The sequence below is a fragment of the Diabrotica virgifera genome, chromosome 9, assembly GCF_917563875.1.
Source record: "Diabrotica virgifera virgifera chromosome 9, PGI_DIABVI_V3a".
Lineage (NCBI taxonomy): Eukaryota > Metazoa > Arthropoda > Insecta > Coleoptera > Chrysomelidae > Diabrotica > Diabrotica virgifera.
In genome coordinates, this window is record NC_065451.1 from 41,002,494 (window position 1) to 41,026,409 (window position 23,916).

At 38.0% G+C, this 23,916-nt stretch overlaps 2 protein-coding genes across 3 annotated transcripts in view; both read left to right on the forward strand.

The window, feature by feature from the left end:
- Positions 1–17,696, forward strand: part of LOC126892601 (baculoviral IAP repeat-containing protein 3-like) — a 41,836-nt gene extending 24,140 nt beyond the window's left edge. For both annotated transcript variants that reach the window (XM_050662170.1, XM_050662169.1), the window contains one exon: positions 16,171–17,696. In XM_050662170.1, the coding sequence (XP_050518127.1) occupies positions 16,176–16,919 (744 nt within the window). In that variant the 5' untranslated portion in view covers positions 16,171–16,175 and the 3' untranslated portion in view covers positions 16,920–17,696. The remainder of the gene's footprint in view (positions 1–16,170) is intronic.
- LOC126890934 (uncharacterized) lies at positions 96–21,238 on the forward strand. Its single transcript, XM_050660103.1, has 6 exons — positions 96–136; positions 248–473; positions 613–810; positions 950–1,147; positions 1,287–1,473; positions 20,767–21,238. Exons 1-5 carry the CDS (start codon positions 96–98, stop codon positions 1,470–1,472), a joined length of 849 nt encoding a protein of 282 aa, XP_050516060.1. The 3' UTR covers position 1,473; positions 20,767–21,238.
- Positions 21,239–23,916: the final 2,678 nt, after the last annotated feature.

The window sequence follows — 23,916 nt, forward strand, 5'->3', positions numbered from 1 at the left end:
GACCAATAGGTCCTTTGACAAAACAAAAATATGTTTACGACAAACAACCCAAAAAGACCCTGAAAACATGTATAAAAGGGGTGTGCTTGTATGAAATGCTTCACATCACAAGTTCTAGTGTCGTAGTGACTATTTGGTAAGTACTCTCATTTATTATTGTGAATTGTACCATGTATTTATTAGTGTTACCCGTATATTCAATTTGTCCATAAAAATAACCATGCTAATAGTGTGTAGACTTATGAAGTAGTAGGCTAAAACAAGCGTTATTACAGATACAGTCCTATATCATAGAACACGCCACAAGTACCCGCATCTCTCTCCTAGTTCTCGTGAAAAAGACAGAAGGATCTGGAACAAAACACCCCTGCAACTTCTTACCCTGTGGTTCAAAAGCTGTGAGTGCTACAGAACGTCAAACATTCCTCCACTTGAGTGAAAGGCTGCAAATCACAAGTTCTAGTGACTATTTGGTAAGTACTCTCATTTATTATTGTGTATTGTACCATGTATTTATTAGTGTTACGCATATATTCAATTGTCCATAAAAAATAACCATGCTAATAGTGTGTAGACTTATGAAGTAGTAGGCTAAAACAAGCGTTATTACAGATACAGTCCTATATCATAGAACACGCCACAAGTACCCGCATCTCTCTCCTAGTTCTCGTGAAAAAGACAGAAGGATCTGGAACAAAACACCCCTGCAACTTCTTACCCTGTGGTTCAAAAGCTGTGAGTGCTACAGAACGTCAAACATTCCTCCACTTGAGTGAAAGGCTGCAAATCACAAGTTCTAGTGACTATTTGGTAAGTACTCTCATTTATTATTGTGTATTGTACCATGTATTTATTAGTGTTACGCATATATTCAATTGTCCATAAAAAATAACCATGCTAATAGTGTGTAGACTTATGAATTAGTAGGCTAAAACAAGCGTTATTACAGATACAGTCCTATATCATAGAACACGCCACAAGTACCCGCATCTCTCTCCTAGTTCTCGTGAAAAAGACAGAAGGATCTGGAACAAAACACCCCTGCAGCTTCTTACCCTGTGGTTCAAAAGCTGTGAGTGCTACAGAACGTCAAACATTCCTCCACTTGTGTGAAAGGCTGCAAATCACAAGTTCTAGTGACTATTTGGTAAGTACTCTCATTTATTATTGTGTATTGTACCATGTATTTATTAGTGTTACGCATATATTCAATTGTCCATAAAAAATAACCATGCTAATAGTGTGTAGACTTATGAATTAGTAGGCTAACACAAGCGTTATTACAGATACAGTCCTACGTACGACAAAAGTGCATCGCTCCTAGTTCTCGTGACAACGTCAGAAGGACCAGGCAAAAACAACCCAGGCAGCCATCTCCATTCCTAGTTTCTCTCTTGGACCAGCGGCTGTGTACTGCAGAACACAACCAAGCAAAACCCACAGTATCTTCAAAGGAAACAAAGGACAGATAAAGTAAGTACTCAAGAGTATGTTTTTAAACTATTTTTTATTAAAATATTAACGTAACAGCCACATAAGTACAACATCTTTATCCCGATCTATATAAAGATATACATTTACACCCTTAACAGTTCCTAAAGCCGTTGAGTGTCTGGGCTTTGAGCAACCCCCGAAGCCGTACAAATACGTCAAAACACTCTCTTAACCAAAAGTCTAGGCGTTAGCTGTTTTATAAAAAATCTCATGCTCTGTGTATTATGTCTTAGATATGTTTTCTTTGCCGTTTTATTAAAAAAACGTCCAGACATTTTTCGTTCGTCTTCTTCTTCTTCGGAGGCTCCGTAGCCTGTCGGTGGCGGCATCTGAATGTTTCAGGTACCCTGTGTAGTTATATGTTAGCGTGGTTCTGATGGCATCTGCATGTTTCAGGTACCCTGTGTAGTCATCTGTTACCGTGTCTCTGATGGCGTCTGAATGTTTCAGGTACCCTGTGTAGTTATATGTTAGCGTGTCTCTGATGGCATCTGAATGTTTCAGGTACCCTGTGTAGTTATATGTTAGCGTGTCTCTGATAGCATCTGAATGTTTCAGGTACCCTGTGTAGTCATCTGTTAGCGTGTCTCTGATGGCATCTGAATGTTTCAGGTACCCTGTGTAGTCATCTGTTAGCGTGTTTCTGATGACGTCTGTTACCCTGTGCTAGCCTCTGTTAGTGTCTCTGATGACGTCTGTTACCCTGTGCTAGCCTCTGTTAGCGCGTCTCTGATGGCATCTGAATGTTTCAGGTACCCTGTGTAGTCATCTGTTAGCGTGTCTCTGATGGCATCTGAATGTTTCAGGTACCCTGTGTAGTCATCTGTTAGCGTGTCTCTGATGACGTCTGTTACCCTGTGCTAGCCTCTGTTAGTGTGTCTCTGATGACGTCTGTTACCCTGTGCTAGCCTCTGTTAGCGCGTCTCTGATGGCATCTGAATGTTTCAGGTACCCTGTGTAGTCATCTGTTAGCGTGTCTCTGATGGCATCTGAATGTTTCAGGTACCCTGTGTAGTCATCTGTTAGCGTGTCTCTGATGACGTCTGTTACCCTGTGCTAGCCTCTGTTAGTGTGTCTCTGATGACGTCTGTTACCCTGTGCTAGCCTCTGTTAGCGCGTCTCTGATGGCATCTGAATGTTTCAGGTAACCTGTGTAGTCATCTGTTAGCGTGTCTCTGATGGCATCTGTGTAAACTGAAATATTTGTACAACTTTGCTTTCAACGTTCTAATAACTCTTTCACAAATGGCAGCCTTTCTAATCGTGTAGGTGCTGTAATGATTAATTTCGTGTTTTTTCATTAAATTTTGAAATTTTTTGTTGTAAAATTCGGTTCCCTGATCGGATTGTAGGTTCTTCGGTACTCGTCGAGTATGGGCGAAAATATCCGAGTAATTTCCTTGTAACGTTTGAAAAAACTCCAACATTAATTTAATATCCCAATTCCCAAAAAGAATGTCTATTTTTTTAATTTATTTTGTGAAGTTCAATATCATTATAAGATCCCAAGCCGACCCTGTATACAGCCATGAAGTATTGCAGCAACATTTCAATGTGTTACAAGATTCCTGTTTATTTGAGACGCAAAAACAGAATTTGTAAGAAGTGTTGACAAAAGTACAGTTCTAATGCGTAGATGAACTTTCTAGAACAAATCTTGAACTGAAAGTTGAGTTCTTGTCAACTAAGCATCCCTAAGGATCAAAATCGCTCGGTACTTCCGTCGTATTTTCCCCGATCTGTGGCTTCAGACCGAAGCGCAGATCAGTCCGGTTTGATTTCTTCAAGCGTGAAGATCGCTTGCCGACTCACCCCAAAAGGGCGTGGTGCCTTTTGTTACCCGCCGGTAAAGGGTATAGTATGTCGTTCTGGAAGATCTAGTGTGAGGGCACGATGTTTTTTTACCCCGTAGTGAAGTTGGGTGCTCTTACACTGTGTTTGAGTTGTGACGCAGTACTATGCGCCGGCGTGGTATGAAGTCCCTGTATCTTGTCCAAGTTCCTGTTTAAATGAAGTCTTCCGAGTCCCGATTGATGTCCTGATGTAGACATTTTGAGTTCCAGTCCCGTGATGTTTATCCAGTTGATTGCCCCGAAATAAAAAGGAAGCCATGAAGCCCACCTCAGGTCGATGACCCTGCTTGTTTGTAGATGAACCCCCTTTCCGTGTAGTTTGTGACGTGTGATAAAGGATTTTGTTTAAATATGGTATGATATATTTTTTTAAATTTTGCAAGGATCCCAAATGGATAAATATTTTTGTTGGTAAAGAGTTTTGAAAAATAATAGTTGTTTGTGCTTTCATGATGCAACTTGTAAATTAAAATGACAGTGACTTTGACCTTTGACAGCTGCGTCAAAATTTTGTTTTGACATACACTGTCCAACAAGTTCTTTTGTCATTCTTTTGTTATGTTAAATTGAAGATTTTTTTTGTAATGTAAAAGATTTGTAGATATTTTGTCCTGTAAAATCATTTCCTGTTAAAAGTTTTTTTGTTTGTTTAAAAAAAAACCACCGTAAAGTTTTAAATAAATGTTTGTGAAAGTGTATCTATCATCTCATTTCTGTAGCCTTTGGAAAAATTTTAACAGAAAACTAATGCAACTGTATGAAAGTTTTAGTTCAGGAGAAAAGAAAGAATATGGCATAGAAGCCAATAATAAGGAAAGATGTTGTCCCAATGTAACCCCAAAGAGGAATCAATGATGATTGTCCCCCCGATTGGTACCCGTAAGTAAGAAAGTATCCAGTAAGTACCCATAGGTGAAATAGAGGATTTATTTCAAACGGCGTCCCTTTTTGTTAAATAGTAGAAAGATCCTCTAGTCAGAGTAAGTACCCTTATGTATTTAGTTATGGTAGTGTAGTCATCTTAACACCCCTTCACCCTCCCTAACGAATCTACGACCTAGCTCCCGCACAACAAATGAGCTGCCGTCCCGCAACGAGGCTTTATGTGTCTGCTTCTTCTTCTTTAGCCCCATTCTTACCCCCCAGTATCTCTATAGATAGTCTTTCCTTGTTCCCATATGAGCAGACATGTAAAACGCTTCAAATTGCGCCCAACGTGTGGGGCTCAAAACGCTTCAAATGTCGCCCAACGTGTGAGGCCGATTCATTTTTCTGCCTCCTTCAGTATCCAGTAGTTGTCTTGTCCAGTTGAATGCTTCAAATGGCCCCGACAACGTGGGGCGTGTTATTTCTACCCCCTGACCCCATTAGCATGTGCCCACTACCATATCCCTTTAGCCTCCTTTCGGTCTCATTTGTACTACAACTGTTAGGCAGTGCCCGTCTTGGGTAGCCGATCTCAGTTTGTGGTGCAAGTGTTTCCGATAACATGGAAGCTCGACTCGTGTCATGTTTTGTATGCCCATTGTTACAAGTCTAGCTTGTAGACATGTTCAACTAGTAGTTAGCCTATCTACTAGTCCCCAATATCTTTAGCCACCCCCCCACTTAGTGTTACGCTTGTAATACTTGTAACGTACACCCTGAAGTTTGACCCGAGTAAATATCGCCCCAGTCTTCCCATGTAGTTTAGCCCAGATTCCTCTTGTCTTGCCCCCCCGAAACTGTTTCATGTCTTTTAGTGCCCCCGAAACTGTTTCAGTCTGTTAGTCCCCATGAAAGAGCCCATTTTTGTAGTTTTTGTTGCAAAAGTTAATAATTTTTCCAAAGAGGTGTAAGTAAGTACACATTTTGTTGTGATGTTGATTTGGTCGTGCTGTTGATTGTATGGGCATGTACCATTTCATACATCATAGTGTATTTAACTTGTAACCCCATATGTATACTGGTATTGTATGTATCGTAGAACAGAATTGTATGTTATTTTAGCGTACTAACTGTATTGTATTGATATTGTACCCATGATGAAAGCATTGATTTGAATTTTTTTGAAAATATTGATGAAATATATAGACAAACAGTTGAATAAAAAAGTAACGTAAAATTTTTTTGAAAATTTTGATTAAAAGTAACGTTAAATATTTTGAATATTGAATCCAATTATGAAGTATAACAGTATGTTGTATTTTTTGCATGTATTCCTATAGATCAACAGTTTTTTTACAGAATAATCGTTTTTTGTGATTTATTGATTTGGTCATTTGATTAGATGTGTGATGTTGTTGGTATGGTCCGTGTATGAGCTTAGCCCCGTATAGTCTGTGTGAGAGTAGTCCCTTGTTTTTCCAGCGAAGCCTATCTCTGTTGGTGTATGTCATGCCACAGGTTAGTTGGAGAAGTCATCCCATTGAGAAGTCATCCCCTTGAGAAGTGGCCCCGTGAAGAAGTGAAGAGGGAAACCGTGGAGAGGCCCCCCACTTCTGTGTTTTTTTCAAGCAGCCAGGAGAAAAGCTGTCACTTTTAGATTTGAAGATAGCGTTCTCTGTCGACACTGTTTGAGAATAACTGTCTTGAAGTGTAGAAGTTAGCCCCTGAAAAAGCCCCCCCCTTGTCTGTGTTGCCCCTTGTTTTTTTTTTTTTTTGACTAATCTATCTTTGTAGGTGTCAAAAGGATGCCAGAGGTTAGTTAAAAAGAGCCCGTGAAGTAGTAGTTGAAGTTTCCCCCCAGTGAAGTAGTTGAAGTCCCCCCGTGAATGAAGTATGTCTTTTTGTATCTGACATGTCACAAGTGTAATACTCGTGATGAAGGAAGTGTTGTTCAGCTATCTGTGAACACTTTCATTAGTAGTCGGAGCAAGAAATGTCTTATCCCGTGTGAGCTCATATAGGAACCAAATTTCAATATTGTTTGTGTTTGTAAGCCCCTGAGTATATCTAGAAGTCAAAAAGTATGTTGTTGTCTGTTTGTTTGTCTATCCCTGTTTTGTCTGGAAGTTTTAGAGCCCATTGTCTGTTGTCCCGTGTTGTCTATTAGCCCGTGTTGTCTATTAGCCCGTATTGTCTATTAGCCCGTGTTGTCTATTAGCCCGTGTTGTCTGTTAGCCCGTGTCCGTGCTGGAGTTTGATTTTTTTTGGCGAATAGTTAGTTGACCTCTCTTCTCTTTGTTGATTGAAAGTAGGCCAAGAGCAGAAGCTGTGACAAGGCTGGTGAGGTTAGGATCTGGCCGCGTTGAGTACAGGTGAAGCTTGCTTTCGGTCGATAAATGGAAGCGGTTGTTCGTCAGAACTGTCATACTTTCCAATGTCCCTTTGGTCTTCCCCTTGCGTGTTGCTTTCATCCCCTGTTTTGAAAAAGTAGCCCCCCGTTTTGAAAAATAAAGTCCACCCCCAGTCTTGAGAAATGAAATGCCCCCAGTTTTGAAAAGTAAGTCTATCCCCAGTTTTGAAAAGTAAAGCCCAACCCCCCTGTCTTGAAAAATGAAGTCTATCCCCTGTTTCGAAAAGTGAAGTGTAGCCCTGTTTTGAAAATGAAGTCTTTCCCCAGCTTGTGATTTGAAAATGAGAGAGTTGTCTAGTGAACGTTCATGAAAGGTTCTTATGTCCTGGATTGGACTGTTGATTGAAAACGTAATGATGTAGTGTTCTCTATATCATATGTTGCGTTCATTTCCCTTAGTCTTGTTTAAAAAGTTTGATATCCTGTTTGAACCCAGTATACTAGTCTTTTTGGTCTTTTGTTGTTGTCACACATACCCCCTCCCCCTTGTTAGTCTTGTTTTGATTTTAGCCCTTGTTGTTGTCATATACCCCTTTGTCTAGCCCTGTCTTGTTTGAATGAGTTGTTGAAGTAAGTTGTTGGTGAGATTTTGTCTCACTGAGGTGTTTAGACTGGATTGTCTAAATCCTCGTTTTGCAGAACCGTTGCCGAAATGTCCCGTGAAACTCGCTAGGTGTTAGCAGAGTTTGGGCAGATGTTTATCTGTCAAACATCAACTTTTTAGTTTTTGTGAACCGCTCGCGGTTAGGCAACGAGGTGACAAGGCTGTGTCTGCCCTGGTATGTCACTTGTGTTACTGCTGTGGATGTCAGCGAGGTCCACACAGGGCACAAGTTTAGTTTCTTTCCCAAGGCACAGAAACTCTTGTCACCTACAGTTCTTTGTAGAGTCAAGAAACATTTAAGTCTACTCGACTTTAAAGAGTCTGGCGATTGATGGCACGCTAGCCCAATCCCTAACGACTTTTTTGTTTTGTTTAATCCCCACTAGCCATTATCTAAATATTTTGATATTGTTGTCCTGTCACACCTAAGATGTCCATGTTGGATTTTTTTCTGTTTGTTATCGAAAACTGGATAATCTTATCCAGGTTTCTCTTTTGCGCGGAGGCTTTGTAACGTTTGAAAAAACTCCAACATTAATTTAATATCCCAATTCCCAAAAAGAATGTCTATTTTTTTAATTTATTTTGTGAAGTTCAATATCATTATAAGATCCCAAGCCGACCCTGTATACAGCCATGAAGTATTGCAGCAACATTTCAATGTGTTACAAGATTCCTGTTTATTTGAGACGCAAAAACAGAATTTGTAAGAAGTGTTGACAAAAGTACAGTTCTAATGCGTAGATGAACTTTCTAGAACAAATCTTGAACTGAAAGTTGAGTTCTTGTCAACTAAGCATCCCTAAGGATCAAAATCGCTCGGTACTTCCGTCGTATTTTCCCCGATCTGTGGCTTCAGACCGAAGCGCAGATCAGTCCGGTTTGATTTCTTCAAGCGTGAAGATCGCTTGCCGACTCACCCCAAAAGGGCGTGGTGCCTTTTGTTACCCGCCGGTAAAGGGTATAGTATGTCGTTCTGGAAGATCTAGTGTGAGGGCACGATGTTTTTTTACCCCGTAGTGAAGTTGGGTGCTCTTACACTGTGTTTGAGTTGTGACGCAGTACTATGCGCCGGCGTGGTATGAAGTCCCTGTATCTTGTCCAAGTTCCTGTTTAAATGAAGTCTTCCGAGTCCCGATTGATGTCCTGATGTAGACATTTTGAGTTCCAGTCCCGTGATGTTTATCCAGTTGATTGCCCCGAAATAAAAAGGAAGCCATGAAGCCCACCTCAGGTCGATGACCCTGCTTGTTTGTAGATGAACCCCCTTTCCGTGTAGTTTGTGACGTGTGATAAAGGATTTTGTTTAAATATGGTATGATATATTTTTTTAAATTTTGCAAGGATCCCAAATGGATAAATATTTTTGTTGGTAAAGAGTTTTGAAAAATAATAGTTGTTTGTGCTTTCATGATGCAACTTGTAAATTAAAATGACAGTGACTTTGACCTTTGACAGCTGCGTCAAAATTTTGTTTTGACATACACTGTCCAACAAGTTCTTTTGTCATTCTTTTGTTATGTTAAATTGAAGATTTTTTTTGTAATGTAAAAGATTTGTAGATATTTTGTCCTGTAAAATCATTTCCTGTTAAAAGTTTTTTTGTTTGTTTAAAAAAAAACCACCGTAAAGTTTTAAATAAATGTTTGTGAAAGTGTATCTATCATCTCATTTCTGTAGCCTTTGGAAAAATTTTAACAGAAAACTAATGCAACTGTATGAAAGTTTTAGTTCAGGAGAAAAGAAAGAATATGGCATAGAAGCCAATAATAAGGAAAGATGTTGTCCCAATGTAACCCCAAAGAGGAATCAATGATGATTGTCCCCCCGATTGGTACCCGTAAGTAAGAAAGTATCCAGTAAGTACCCATAGGTGAAATAGAGGATTTATTTCAAACGGCGTCCCTTTTTGTTAAATAGTAGAAAGATCCTCTAGTCAGAGTAAGTACCCTTATGTATTTAGTTATGGTAGTGTAGTCATCTTAACACCCCTTCACCCTCCCTAACGAATCTACGACCTAGCTCCCGCACAACAAATGAGCTGCCGTCCCGCAACGAGGCTTTATGTGTCTGCTTCTTCTTCTTTAGCCCCATTCTTACCCCCCAGTATCTCTATAGATAGTCTTTCCTTGTTCCCATATGAGCAGACATGTAAAACGCTTCATCCTCACCGGTTTTAGTCTTTAGAGGGCGTGTCCAAACAAACTTTGAAAAACCAGTTTTCCGTATGCTTCTCGCCCAAGATCGAAACTTCTCTTCATTTCATGAGTCTGGCTATTCCCTGCTAATCGTAATGTCATGCCCCAGGGCTTTATGTTAGCTACCTTCTTTTTGTGTTCACGCTGCTATATTTTTGCAACGTATCTCTTTTCTTGTTTATGTTTATTTTTTACGCTGCTTATTATGACAGAAGCATCTATCGAAAAGACATCGGGTGGAATGCATAAAACGTAGTAGATGCTATTGCTTCAGCAAATAGTATCTAATTTGTAGCATTTTCTTTTACATAAAAGTAGGTGCTTTGTTGAGAAGACCCTACTACACAACCGAAGTACCTGCTACTGACCTGAAGGATCTACTACTAAACGTAGCGCCAGCCGCAGTGCCCTTGTGCTCATCACACCAATGTTATTAGAACTATTTATATAGTTTTTCATGTGCTTTTGTGTTTTGTGAATTCACATTTTTACATACCTAATTATTATTAGAATAAGTGAGTAGTGAGTAAAAATGAGTGGTTCAGATCCCGAAGCAACAAAAGGGTTAGGCGAGGATAAAAATGAACAAGTATTGTTTGTTAATCTTCTTGAAAACTTTCAAATTTTATTTGATAAAAGAATGATCCCAAAAATTAAAAATGAAAAGGAAGCTGCATTGAATAAACTAACTGCTGCCTTTAATGAAATAATTGAAAAAAACCTAGATTTAAAACAGATTTTGAAGAAATTCAACAACATGACAACAAATGTTAAAAAAATTGTTGAAGTAAAAAAACTGGTAACAAAAAAATCGTACTGACTGGCAAAGAAAATTCTATGAGTTATGGAACGTTGGAGAAAATCAAGTCTTCCACAGGATACCAGGTGCTTGTCAGGCCGATGTAACAGAGGAGATTGGGGTTTCATTATAAAAAATAATGATGAAAACGTTCTTTTTAGCTCCAATTCTGGTTGCCAAAAGCTAACAGGCAGAGCTCCCAAATATCCTAGTGCGAAAGAGGAGTCGCTGATTGAACTACAGAAACAGAAGACCTGCTTCCGAAAACAAATTGAAGCAGCCGAAGCTCAAACCGAAGGATCAACCATTCACTTTCCCCCGTCGTACGCCTCTGGTAACAGCCAAAAACGTTTGTTTAACATAATTTAGTAGTTTGTACAGTACTTATACTTCCTGCCAAGTATGAAAAGGATACGTCGAATAGTTTTAAAATGCTAAGCAAAAATAGTTTTTAAATGTTTTAGGTTAAATCTTCGTATTTTGTGCTAAGTTTTCTTCAGTTACTATATGGACAATTATTAATGAAATACCCTGTATATACCTACATATACAGTGCGCTGAAATAAGTATTACCCCCAGGTTAACTTATTTATTTTTAGCACATAATCAAAACACTCGGACATATCGATTTTTAAAATAATTATATTATATTATAGCATTAATGTTTCGAACTTTACGCGATCCCTCTTCAGATGCCAGTCATAATTTTAATTTTTTTAAATGGGAAAGTAAGTACATCATGTGACAGATCATTTAAAAGCTTTTGAAATACTGATTACAAAAATTTATAATGTGCAAAATTTCGGTCCAATGATTTTTAAATGCATTAATTTTTTTTAATCCTGAAAAACTAATAAGGAATTTTTGAAAATTTTAGACGCAAAATGAAAGATTACATTATTACCGAGGGTCGAAAGTCCCTAAATACTTCTATATTGTTTATTTAAATAAGTTATAGGGGTGAAAACGAAGAGAAAATTTAGTATGACTTTTAATTTCAAATATATCATTCAAAAGAAACATTTTGTTTATTCTAAGGGACTTTGGGCCCTCGGTAATAATGTAATATTTCATTCTGCCTTTAAATTTTTCAAAAATACTCATTAATTTTTATCAAGATTCGAAAAAAATGAATACATTTAAAAAGCATTTGACCGAAATTTTGCCCAAGTGTTATACATTTTTGTAATCAGTATTTCAGAAGCTTTTAAATGGGGTGTCACATGATGTACTTTCCCATTTAAAAAAATTAAAGTTACGACTGTCATCTGAAGAGGGATTGCGTAAAGTTCGAAACATTGATGATATAATATATTATAATTATTTTAAAAATTGACCTCTCTAAGCGTTTTGCTTATATACTAAAAATAAATGAGTTAATATGGGGGGTAACACTTATGCCTACTATACACTGTATGAATAAAACTGCACGACTCATGATAATTACCTAAATATTTTACGATGAATATCGTTATTGTATCTTCTTCCTGGTTTGTAGATTTTTCTACGACGAACATTCATAAATGCTGCCATTTTTTAACAAAAAACACCTACGCCGAAGTCGTTCATCCACCAACTTCACCTAAACTGAAGCAAATTCTACTAAACTAGCAAATACTTCAAAAGCGTAGTACCTCCTTCTATGTATCTGGTAAATAGTAGCAGATGCTACGGAGGAAAGCAAATGCTTTGTAAGTGTAGCAAATTCTTCAAAAATGTAGTACGTACTTGAAGCATTAGCAGGTACTACGTTTTATGCATTCCACCCATCATGCTATTTAGCACCTGATACCCCAGTTTCTCTGCAGGTTTTTGTGTAAGCCTAATTTGTGTTCATGCTGCTATATTTTTGCTACGTATCTCTGGTTGTTTTATGTTGTATTTTTTTACGCTGTATATTATGACAGAAGCATCTATCGAAACGACATCATGCTATTTAGCACCTGCTACCCCAGTTTCTCTGCAGGTTGTTGTGTAAGCCTAAATTTCTGCATTCTCTTTACGAAGATGTTCATGGTTGGGGCTTAACAATGTTTCGAATTCTTTTACATGATATTCAGAATTCTTCTTCTTCTTCTCCTTCGTCTTTATGTACTATACTCGCTACATCAGTATATTATAGTTAAGTGTTTCGTACCTGTTCCCAGGGAGACAACCAACTCCTAGCTCGAGCTACCGCGTCTTTCTCAATGTGTTCTACAAAAAAACATATTTAAAACATTGTTTATTTATTGTGGTTTTCATGTTTCTTACCCATTTTTGCACAACCACTTTAGTCGTAGTATAGAATACAAATAAAAAACCTATAATGTTACAAATGCGTATCTATATATGATACGACGTATCCCTTTTTATAGATGGATCAGCTATGCACACTGCACAAAGTTGTTTATGTGAAGGTGTGCTTATTCTGTGGTAAACCCTTTGTCAAAGTGGAGCAGCATCTCAAACAACACCTCACATGCTCTAGATGCAAAAAAACATATAAGACTGTTAATGGGAGATTGAATCATGTATGTAAACATGTAAACATTAACCTGCCTTTAGCAACAGTAAGCCAGTGCAAGGCCACGGCTAAAAAACGAGATCAAGCTATGTAAAAGGGTGATAAAAGGTAGAAATTTGTGCAATGAACCCTCTCAGGTACCATCTGTACGTCTGTGTCTTCTGTTAGCATGTCTCTGATACCGTCTGTACGTCGCAGGTACTGCCGTTAGTAATGACGGTGTATGATAGTGGTTGAGTAATCAAAAAAATTTGAAAAGATGTGTATCGTACTATCGTATTCTGTATCCTTCATATGCAATAAAAGTCTTGTGTGCTGTCATGCGTGGTTACATCAAAAAGGTAATTCTTAACAACAATGTAACATATACATATACTGTTGTATTAACGCTACAGCCTTATTGTATTACCTAGTGTTTTTCGTTATTTTTAGAAAAATGGTCACAACACATCTGTTATATCCAGTACTCATCGAGCGTTTGAAGTCTTTTGATGAGTGGATACCAACCCACCCTATAAAACCAATAGTACTAGCTGTATGTGGCTGGGTAAACGATAAAGTCTTGTGCGCTGCGTGCGGTGTAGTTGTTAATAATTGGCTGGTGGGTGACATACCTTTAGATAAACATAAAGACGATTGTTGTTTTCTTGCTGCATATAAACAAGCTCAAAGATTACGGGATGTCCAAACACGGTTAGACACTTTTCCGTATCGGTGTACCTCAGTTGAACAACACGCTGAGTTTGGTTATTTTTAAGAAGATGAGGAATTATACTTTTTAACGAATAAGGATATTTCTTTAAATAGTGTTAGAATAGCCACTTTTATGAACAAACCAGGCGAACGTACTCCTCTGCGTGTTCAAAACGATATCAGATCTGCCGAGAACGGCATTATATACACAGGGCCTCTTTATCGAACGATAAGCAGCAAATACTGTGTAATAGTTGATGTATACATAAACGAGGAACAAGAAACAAATGATGTAGCAGACGCAAGCGTAGTACATGCAACAGTTGCAAACAAGATGATAGATCAGCGTCTTATTTGTAAAATCTGTTTACTTAAGGAAATTAACACGGTTACTCTGCCATGTCGACACGCGACATTTTGTCGAGAATGTTCTCATTTACCACATGTTGTCTATGTAGAACACCCATAGAATATATAGCAATGCTGTAGGATCAGTGTTATATGCTTCTTCTTTTCGTTTATAAATTCTTCTTTTCGTCTGTCAACTCTTCTTGCCATTAAACGTCAACGGTCATCCGTCATCATATCTATCTATCTCTCTTCTCTAAGGGGTTCGCATATATCACAGTTTCTGAGTTTTGCTAAAAACTATAAGCCTTTGTTGTTTCAGATGGGCCGGTCTGCCATGAAAATGCTCCACCGTACGAAAGTGTTATTGTGCAGAAATTGCGGAAAATATAAAGTATGTGTAAGTCAGCCCTGTACAAATAATCTTGCAAATTTTCGGTGCCATTTTTGTCGAACGGGTGAGGAAGGTTTGAATCATTTTAAAAAATACACAGACCGTTGTAATAAGCACACCACTGCAATGCAAAGACAAAAACCGTGTATCTGCTAGTAACGTCAAACGAGCTTTTTCTCTTTTCCTCTCTTTCACTTCTTCTTCTTCGTCTTCTTCTTCTTCTTTGATGCTCTCACTTCTTCTTCCGTGACTCTCGCACTTCTTCGTTCTTCTTCTTCTACTTCCTCGTCATCTTCTTCTTCTTTGACTCTCGCACTTCTTCGTACTTCTTAGGCTCTCTTTCTCTCTCTCTCTTCTCGAAGTGGTTCTCAGATATCACAGTTGCTGATGTTTTGCGTAAAACTATAAGCCTATGTTGTTTCAGATGGGTCGTGCAGCCGTGACGGTTCTCCACACTATGAAAGTGCTGTTATGCGTAAATTGTAGAACATATAAAGTATGTATGGGACAGCCCTGTACGCATAATCTAGCATATTTTCTATGCAATTTTTGTCGAACGGGTGAGGTTGGTTTGAATCATTTTAAAAAATACACAGCACGGGGTAATAAACGTTCCACAACGTCAGCTAAAAAACCTCCAATGCTTTAGCATACATCTCTCTCTCTCTATGTCAAAATGTTTAACGTCATACGTTGCCTGTCACATAAATGTCACGTCATTTCACGTCGTACGTCACGTCATTAACGTCGAATGTTACGTCATTTCACGTCGAATGTCACGTCATTTCACGTCGAATGTCACGTCATTTCACGTCGAATGTCGCGTTCTGTTAAACACTGTCATTCACGTCGAATGTCACGTCATTTCACGTCGAATGTCACGTCATACGTCGAATGTCACGTCATTTCACGTCGAATGTCACGTCATTTCACGTCGAATGTCACGTCATTTCACGTCGAATGTCACATCATTTCACGTCATACGTAGAATGTTATGTTCTGTTAGGCACTGTCATTCACGTCGAATGTCACGTAATTTCACATCGTACGGCACACCATTAACGTCGAATGTCACGTCATTTCACGTCGAATGTCACGTCATTTCACGTCGAATGTCACGTCATTTCACGTCGAATGTCACATCATTTCACGTCATACGTAGAATGTTATGTTCTGTTAGGCACTGTCATTCACGTCGAATATCACGTAATTTCACATCGTACGGCACACCATTAACGTCGAATGTCACGTCATTTCACGTCGAATGTCACGTCATTTCACGTCGAACGTCACGTTCTGTTAGGCCCTGTCATTCACGTCGTACGTCACACCATTAACGTCGAATGTCACGTCATTTCACGTTGAATGTTACATCATTCACGTCTTTTCACGTCATTTTCAAGGCATTTCGCATCCTGTGTCGACAGTCGCATCGTTCACGGCTCATAGTCAGGTCTTAGGCAGTTAGTATGTGACTCATTCTCTATTCTCGTCCTCTGTCTCTCGCTCCCCCTTTTCTCACAAACCACACACACGCCTGCTTTTAAACTTTTTTATATAATTCTAGCACAATACTCGCCACAATGAGTTCTCAGGATCTTGGGCATGTTTGTAAACCATTTAATTTCAAAGAAGCACAAGAGAATGTCAACAATCAAAAGAAAAAGCGTGAGGCTATTTGTGATTTGTTATATATGTTTAAAGAGAAAGCGTTTGGTTTTGAATATGAAGCTGAGCGGGCTATGATAAGAACTAGAAATTATACAGTCGAAGAATGTAAGAAAGAAGCTGTAAGGTACAACCAAGGTTTGAAAGTTTGCCAAGATTTCATTGATGGTGTAATATGTTGTGTGTGCTTCGAAAAAGCTTTCAAAGTTTTAGCATTAGAAGCATATCTCACAAATTCAACCTACCAATACAGTCACTGATAAAGATTCGTTGTGTTTTTGTTTCCTGTGCTCTCTTCTGGGCTGTTTTTTGTAAGAAGGTTTTTTTTAATTTTAGTAAAAATGAGCCCTTCATATCTGGAATATCCATTAATCGTCCAGCGCCTAAAATCTTTTGATGAGTGGATACCAACCCATCCTATAAAACCAATAGTACTAGCTGTTGCAGGTTTTTATTATACTGGTAAAAATGATAAAGTCTTGTGTGCTATCTGCGGGGTAGTTGTCAATAAATGGTCTGTGTGTGACATACCTTTATATAAACATAAAGAGTGTTGCCTGTTTCTGGCAGCCTATAAAAAAGCTCAAAAACTACTAGCAGTCGATGAACGCCTAAAAACGTTTCCCCCACGTTACAAAACAGCTAGAAAGCTTGCATCCTGTGGTTTTTACTACATAAAAGAAGAAGGGCTACGTTATATAACTAATAAGGATATCACCACATACGTTGCTAAATTAGATACATTCCTACAGCAACCCGGACCATCTAAACCTCTACGGCTTGCCAGTATTAAAAGAGCTGCAGAGTTTGGTTATATACAAACATATGTAGGCTCGGATAGTCGTGTGATAAAAGCAGACATGTGTTTAATCATAGATGTTACTGTAAAAGAAGACATTGCTGTGAATAACGAGGTTATTCAAAATGGGCGTCTTATTTGTAAAATTTGCTTAAATAATGAAATTAATACAGTGTCGTTGCCCTGTGGCCATGCGGCGAAGTGCTTAGACTGTTCTGTTGTAGTTCAAGAGACTTGTTGTATATGTAGAGCACCTATTGCATTCACAACAAGACTTTATATTTAATGGTATACGAACGTTGGCGTGGTTGCTTTCAGATATATGTTTTGTTCATAACGTTGCACATGTTTCAATGCTATTTATTAGGCCTGTGCTGTATATTGTTACAACAACCAGAACCCCCCACCCAACCAATCAGACATTTTCGTTTTATTAATCCATTTTTAAGTCGAATCTATTAGAAATCGGTACAAGAACCTATTGTTTGTTCTAGTAACATGGCCTGTACTATAACGCTTTTGAATCGTCGATATGTACGAAAGTATGACGCGTATTTACATACTTACTCATTCACTACAAAATCCGCACACAATGGCACAGAGGACTTGATCAATACTTTAAATAGTTGTTTAGAAGCTGTAAAACTAAAATCAAACTATGTAAGAGGTGATAAAATTAGAATTATTGCTAGTAACCCTCGCTTTAATCAACCACTTTCCACAAACACGTCTACTACTACTACGTTTGGTACTTTGTTAGATCTCGTTGAAGATGTCTTGACATCTGACGAATCTGTTAGTATCAACGAAACAGTGTTTGACATACAAGTACTGAAATTACCTAGAGGCAATGGTCGCACCCGTATCTTAAATTTGTCGAGAAACCGTCACACCAAGCGTAGCATAACTGTTGTTCGTAACAATGATAATTTGTGTGTCTTAAGAGCAATAGTCGTTGCTTTAACATACCATAAAACATCCTACCTAAACTACACTTTCACATCTAGACAAATTACAAACATCCGAGCAGGTCGTAATGCAGGTCATACTGTAGATGGTTAAATTACAGTCCAAATACCATAAAACCTACACAAAGAGACAGCTTTTTACAATGGCATGCTGATAAAGTGTCTGAGAACTACATCTTTGATTTTCAAAAAGAAATTCGTGAATACTGTGACGCTGATGTCGATATTTTGCGCCGTGGTTGTTTAGAGCTTCGTAAAGAATTTTTAGCTGTGGCTAATATTGATTGTTTTCAGTACGTAACGATAGCTAGCACATGTTTAGCCATTTACCGATCGAAATATTTACCCACAAATCAAATAGCAGTTGTTGAAAAACAAGATGTGTACAGCTCTGCAGCCATTTCGTGGTTATCGCTGTTTCCTGGCCTACGCCACGCACGCAACGGGGGAGAAGTGACAATTTGTGGATCCAAAGTGGACGGTTTTGACAAAGATACAAATACTGCCTACCAATTCCATGGGTCTTTTTGGCATGGTGACCCTAGGGTGTATAGTGCAGACACAGTCAACCCTGTCACTAAAGAACGAATGGGTGATCTATATGCGAACACTCTACGACGATCGCAACAGATACGGGGTGCAGGTTACAATTTGGTGGAGATGTGGGAACTAGATTGGATCAACTCTGTAGACTACAAAAAAGTTGAACACATGGTGAAGCCACTACAACCACGCGATGCTTTTTATGGTGGTAGAACAAATGCTACAAAATTACTGGTATATGGAAAAAAGCTACGTCATATCGACGTCGTGTCTCTCTATCCAACTGTTCAATTCTATTATGCTTATCCAGTGGGGCACCCTATTAAACTATACAAACCTGCTGTTTATGATTCTTCGTGGTTTGGTCTTATTCTGTGCACAGTTCTTCCTCCTAGACAACTGTATCATCATGTATTACCACTAAGAACAACAAAGCTATTGTTTCCTCTCTGCAAACAATGCGTAGAAGACATGCCAGAAACGTGTCTTCACACAGAGGCTCAGAGATCGTTTTCAGGAACATGGACAACGTTGGAGATGTCGAAAGCTTTGGAAAAAGGTTATAAAATCATAAATATTCACGAGGTATGGCATTTCGAGAAAACGTCTAGGGATTTGTTTAAAGGATACGTCAAGGATTTTATGAAAATAAAATTAGAAAGTAGTTCCCATACGTATGAATCATCCGAAGAATATGCTAGGGTAGTAAAAGAACAGATAGGCATAGAACTCGATTTGGCGAAAATAGCGCCAAATCCTGGGAGAAGAGCTGTTACTAAAATGTCTCTGGTAAGCCTCTGGGGAAAACTAGGCCAACGCCTAATTCTGACTCAGTCTGAATATATCACTACCAGCAAACGATGGTATGAGATACTGTTGGACGACACACTAGATATTACTAACTGCTTATTCTTTGAAGACACCATAGTTCAAGTAACATATCGCGTGAAAGAGCAGTTTGTGGAAAACTCTAATGACACAAATGTATTTATTGCTGCATTCACAACATCCAATGCTCGCTTAAGGTTGTACGACATGCTTGATAAACTGGGTGAAGCTGTTGTCTATTATGACACCGACTCTGTCATATATATTCTTGATGATGATGGTCTTAACACGGTCGAAACGGGTGAGATGCTGGGTGACTGGTCTGACGAATCAGCTGTTGATGACTATATCACCAAATTTTTTTCATCAGGGCCTAAATCTTACCATTATACGACACAGCTAGGTCACGTAGTGACTAAGCTAAAAGGTTTTACCTTCAATTATGAAAATTCTTTATCTCTAAATAGGGATGTTATGGTTGATATAATTACTAACAAACTAGACGAAACTGTTTTGGTTATGGACTATAACAAACGTAGACCGTTACCTGAATATCATAACATAATAGATACGTTACCCTAGGGTTTCTAATAATATTCTGCTTTTATCACCTAGCCTATTTATTTATCGTTTTTTGTTCTTGTAGATAATGACCGGAAGGCCTGCTCGTGTGTGTGTGTTTGGATTGCTGTTGTACAAACCAGTCGTCTGTGCCTGTAGACGAGTGTTGGGACAATGAAGTATATGAGTCTCCATTATCTCATATTAAAACAGCAGCATCATTTAAAAATATTATTAGGGAGCAGCCACCGAAAATGTCGAAAACGCAAAAAAAAAAAAATTTCGACAGGCGGAACGTGAGCGCCACCGACTATTGTTTTTTAAATGATGCCCTTGTTTATGTGTGGGTAACAGGCTAAGTTATTTTTTCTTGTTTTGCAGTTTTTTAGGTTTTACCCTTATTTTCTAGTTTTTAGGTTTTTTCGTGTTAAGTTTTGTTGTTAAAGTTAGGTTAGTTTTGTGTTAAAAGTTGGGCTATAGTTAGGCTTTTTAGTTTTGTAGTTTTTAGGTTTTCCCGTTATTTTCTAGTTTTTAGTTTTGTCTTGTTAAGTTTTGTTGTTAAAGTTAGGTTAGTTTTGTGTTAAAAGTTAGGCTATAGTTAGGCTTTTTAGTTTTGTTTTTGTAGTTTTTAGGAAGTGTTGTTGTTAAAGTTAGGTTAGTTTTGTGTTAAAAGTGAGGCTATAGTTCGTCTTTTTAGTTTTGTTTTTTGTAGTTTTTAGGTTTTAGCGTTATTTTCTAGTTTTTAGGGTTTTTCATGTTAAGTTGCTGTGTTATAAGAATATACTTTTTTCCTCATTCTTTTGTTTTTTTAAATGCCTACACACCTCTCTCTCACTATGATATTTACGACCTTCTTATTTTATCCATTATGCTCTTGAACGTTTTGTGCTGCTACTTAACATTTCTCACGCTTATTTTAGAACACAGAGCTATGTGTAGTGAGTATTGTATTGAAGACTGCGAAGTATTGCTGGATGATCTCGAAATATTAAAAATGGCTAGCGAGTTAGAAACAAGCATATTACACGAGTTGCAACTACACTGTAATGAAACATGTAATATTGTATTTTGCAGTACCTGTAACAACTATCTTCAGGGTACGAATAAACCCATCGCTTGTTTTTGTATTACATGTAACGAAATAAAAATATTTGTACCTTACGAACGTTGTTTGTATGCATACAGAGCCCTCAGTATTTCCTCTTAACGAATAATTCTCCTTATTACTTGTAGGGGTCTATGTCCGAAGGATATCAACAGGCTCCGTGTTTTCTATTTAAGTACGTGTTTCTTTTGCTGACAGGCTTTCTTTGGTTACCTACTGCCATGAACGGATCGTGGTTGTTGCATACTCTGCATACACGACACGTTAAACAGTTTAATACACACATGACCACTTACCAACTCATCCAAAATGTTAAAGTAGGAGAGGGGTTACACGATGTATACGGTTCTTTGCAAAACACCTTGAACGATGTTTTACACCAGGCTAAAAAGCAGGCTAATTATAAACCTGGTGACAAAATACGTATAGTAGCCTTTAATGACAACTTCAACAATCCTGTATCCACAGCTATGTCCAGTACAGCCAATACGTCAGATTTACTAGCAACAATAGAAGATATCATTACTTCTGATCAATCTGTTGGATTACATAGCACCACTTTTGATATACAAATTATGAAAACTACTTAATATCAGCTGTTATTTTTTTATACAGTAATATACTTTTACACTCTATTTTAGTTTTTTATTTTCTTTTTTTTTTGTGGATTTTGTCCCCCCTGTTTAGGGTTTTTGCTCTAAAACAGTACATTTGTTAGAAGCCGATTATAACAAACATCGACCTCTGTTATCAAATACCGTTTATAAAGGTGCGCAGAATACAAGAATACCTAGTCGGCCTTCGCAATAGGCTATTCGAAAGCCCGCCAAATCTATTAGCCACTGGCTGCCTTCCGAGAGGGTGTCTACGTAGAACCATATAACCTGTAACATATTTTTAGACTCTTGTTTGAATATTGACTATTTTTCTATTACCCTTTTCCTTCGTTGCTTCATTTGACGCTGCTTTGCGAGCCTTGCAATTTTTAATTGGTGTCGATCTGCAAAACATATTTTTGTTAGGTACTTTTATTTTTTCAAATACAGTGTCAACTTACTCATGATGCGTTTAATATAATAATGGATATTTTTATCATTAGTCCTTTCATGTCTTATCACCGTAACCACAACACTATATACACGACTCTTATCGCACAACCATTCCCTTCCACCCGCACAAAAGTAGTCCCAGCCTCAACATATTTATTTAATACACCTGTCCCATCGATCCGTCGCTACAACCCTTATCAACCACACCCTTCTCACACAAACCCCTATCATGCTACCCCCCGTATCATACAAAACCCGTATCACAACCCTATCATGCTAAAACCCTTATCAACCACACCCTTCTCACACAAACCCCTATCATACCACCCGTACCACAACCCCTATCATGCTACCCCCCCGTATCATACCACCCGTACCACACACAGCGCCCCTTCTTAAGAGTGGTGTCAAACTGGTGTATAGTGACCCTTAACTACTAAGGCATCAGATTTATCACTGCATCTGCATATAGAAAGATTTTTTGGTTGATTTTCCCAAAATGTCAATTACTAGATTGTTCAATAAGTTTTGAGGTTAGACACGAAAAATACACGTTTATGATTTGAAATGTATACTTTATTATTCAGTATAGTCTCCCTAACAGGGCCCCGGTAACCGGGCGTGCAACGCGTGCGAGGCACGCGGGCGCAACCCCATAAAGGGTGCCAAACCGAAGGTTTGGTAAATGAGACAAAAACAAAATTTGTGGCTTATTCCAAACTAAAATAGCAAATTGCATTAAAATAATATAAAGTTTATCAATACTAAAACCTGTTATTAATTTTTTTTACAGATTTTGAAATGGATTATGGAGATTTGTTAATACTCGTTAAAACTGAAAATTATAACGAGGCTAAAGAAAAAAAATTGCCGAACGGGAGAGGAAGAAATTTTTGAGTAAGTATTTGATAAATTTATGTATAAGGCATCAGATTTATCACTGCATCTGCATATAGAAAGATTTTTTGTACAAGGCATCAGATTTATCACTGCATCTGCATATAGAAAGATTTTTTGGTTGATTTTTCCACAATGTCAATTACTAGATTGTTCAATAAGTTTTGCGATTCGACCCGAAAAATACACGTTTATGATTTGAAATGTATACTTGATTATTCAGTATAGTCTCCCTAACAGGGCCCCCGTAACCGGGTGTGCAACGCGTGCGAGGCACGCGGGCGCAACCCCATAAAGGGTGTGCAACGCGTGCGAGGCACGCGGGCGCAACCCCATAAAGGGTGCCAAAGCGAAGGTTTGGTAAATGAGACAAAAACAAAATTTGTGGCTTATTCCAAACTAAAATAGCAAATTGCATTAAAATAATATAAAGTTTATCAATACTAAAACCCGTTATTAATTTTTTTTACAGATTTTGAAATGGATTATGGAGATTTGTTAATTAATACTCGTTAAAACTGAAAATTATAACGAGGCTAAAGAAAAAAATTGCCGAACGGGAGAGGAAGAAATTTTTGAGTAAGTATTTGATAAATTTATGTATAAGGCATCAGATTTATCACTGCATCTGCATATATAAAGATTTTTTGGTTGATTTTTCCAAAATGTCAATTACTAGATTGTTCAATAAGTTTTGCGATTCGACACGAAAAATACACGTTTATGATTTGAAATGTATACTTGATTATTCAGTATAGTCTCCCTGACAGGGCCCCCGTAACCGGGTGTGCAACGCGTGCGAGGCACGCGGGCGCAACCCCATAAAGAGTGCCAAAGCGAAGGTTTGGTAAATGAGACAAAAACAAAATTTGTGGCTTATTCCAAACTAAAATAGCAAATTGCATTAAAATAATATAAAGTTTATCAATACTAAAACCTGTTATTAATTTTTTTTACAGATTTTGAAATGGATTATGGAGATTTGTTAATACTCGTTAAAACTGAAAATTATGACGAGGCTAAAGAAAAAAAAATTGCCGAACGGGAGAGGAAGAAATTTTTGAGTATTTGATAAATTTATGTATAAGGCATCAGATTTATCACTGCATCTGCATATAGAAAGATTTTTTGGTTGATTTTCCCAAAATGTCAATTACTAGATTGTTCAATAAGTTTTGAGGTTAGACACGAAAAATACACGTTTATGATTTGAAATGTATACTTTATTATTCAGTATAGTCTCCCTAACAGGGCCCCGGTAACCGGGCGTGCAACGCGTGCGAGGCACGCGGGCGCAACCCCATAAAGGGTGCCAAACCGAAGGTTTGGTAA

What these genes read in the sequence shown, in the direction of transcription:
- LOC126890934 (XM_050660103.1), top strand. Translation starts at nt 96, where the DNA reads ATGCTTCACATCACAAGTTCTAGTGTCGTAGTGACTATTTG. An exon ending in CAAGTTCTAGTGACTATTTG is followed by an intron (nt 474 to 612) that starts GTAAGTACTCTC and finishes GCGTTATTACAG; the next exon opens with ATACAGTCCTATATCATAGA. An exon ending in CAAGTTCTAGTGACTATTTG is followed by an intron (nt 811 to 949) that starts GTAAGTACTCTC and finishes GCGTTATTACAG; the next exon opens with ATACAGTCCTATATCATAGA.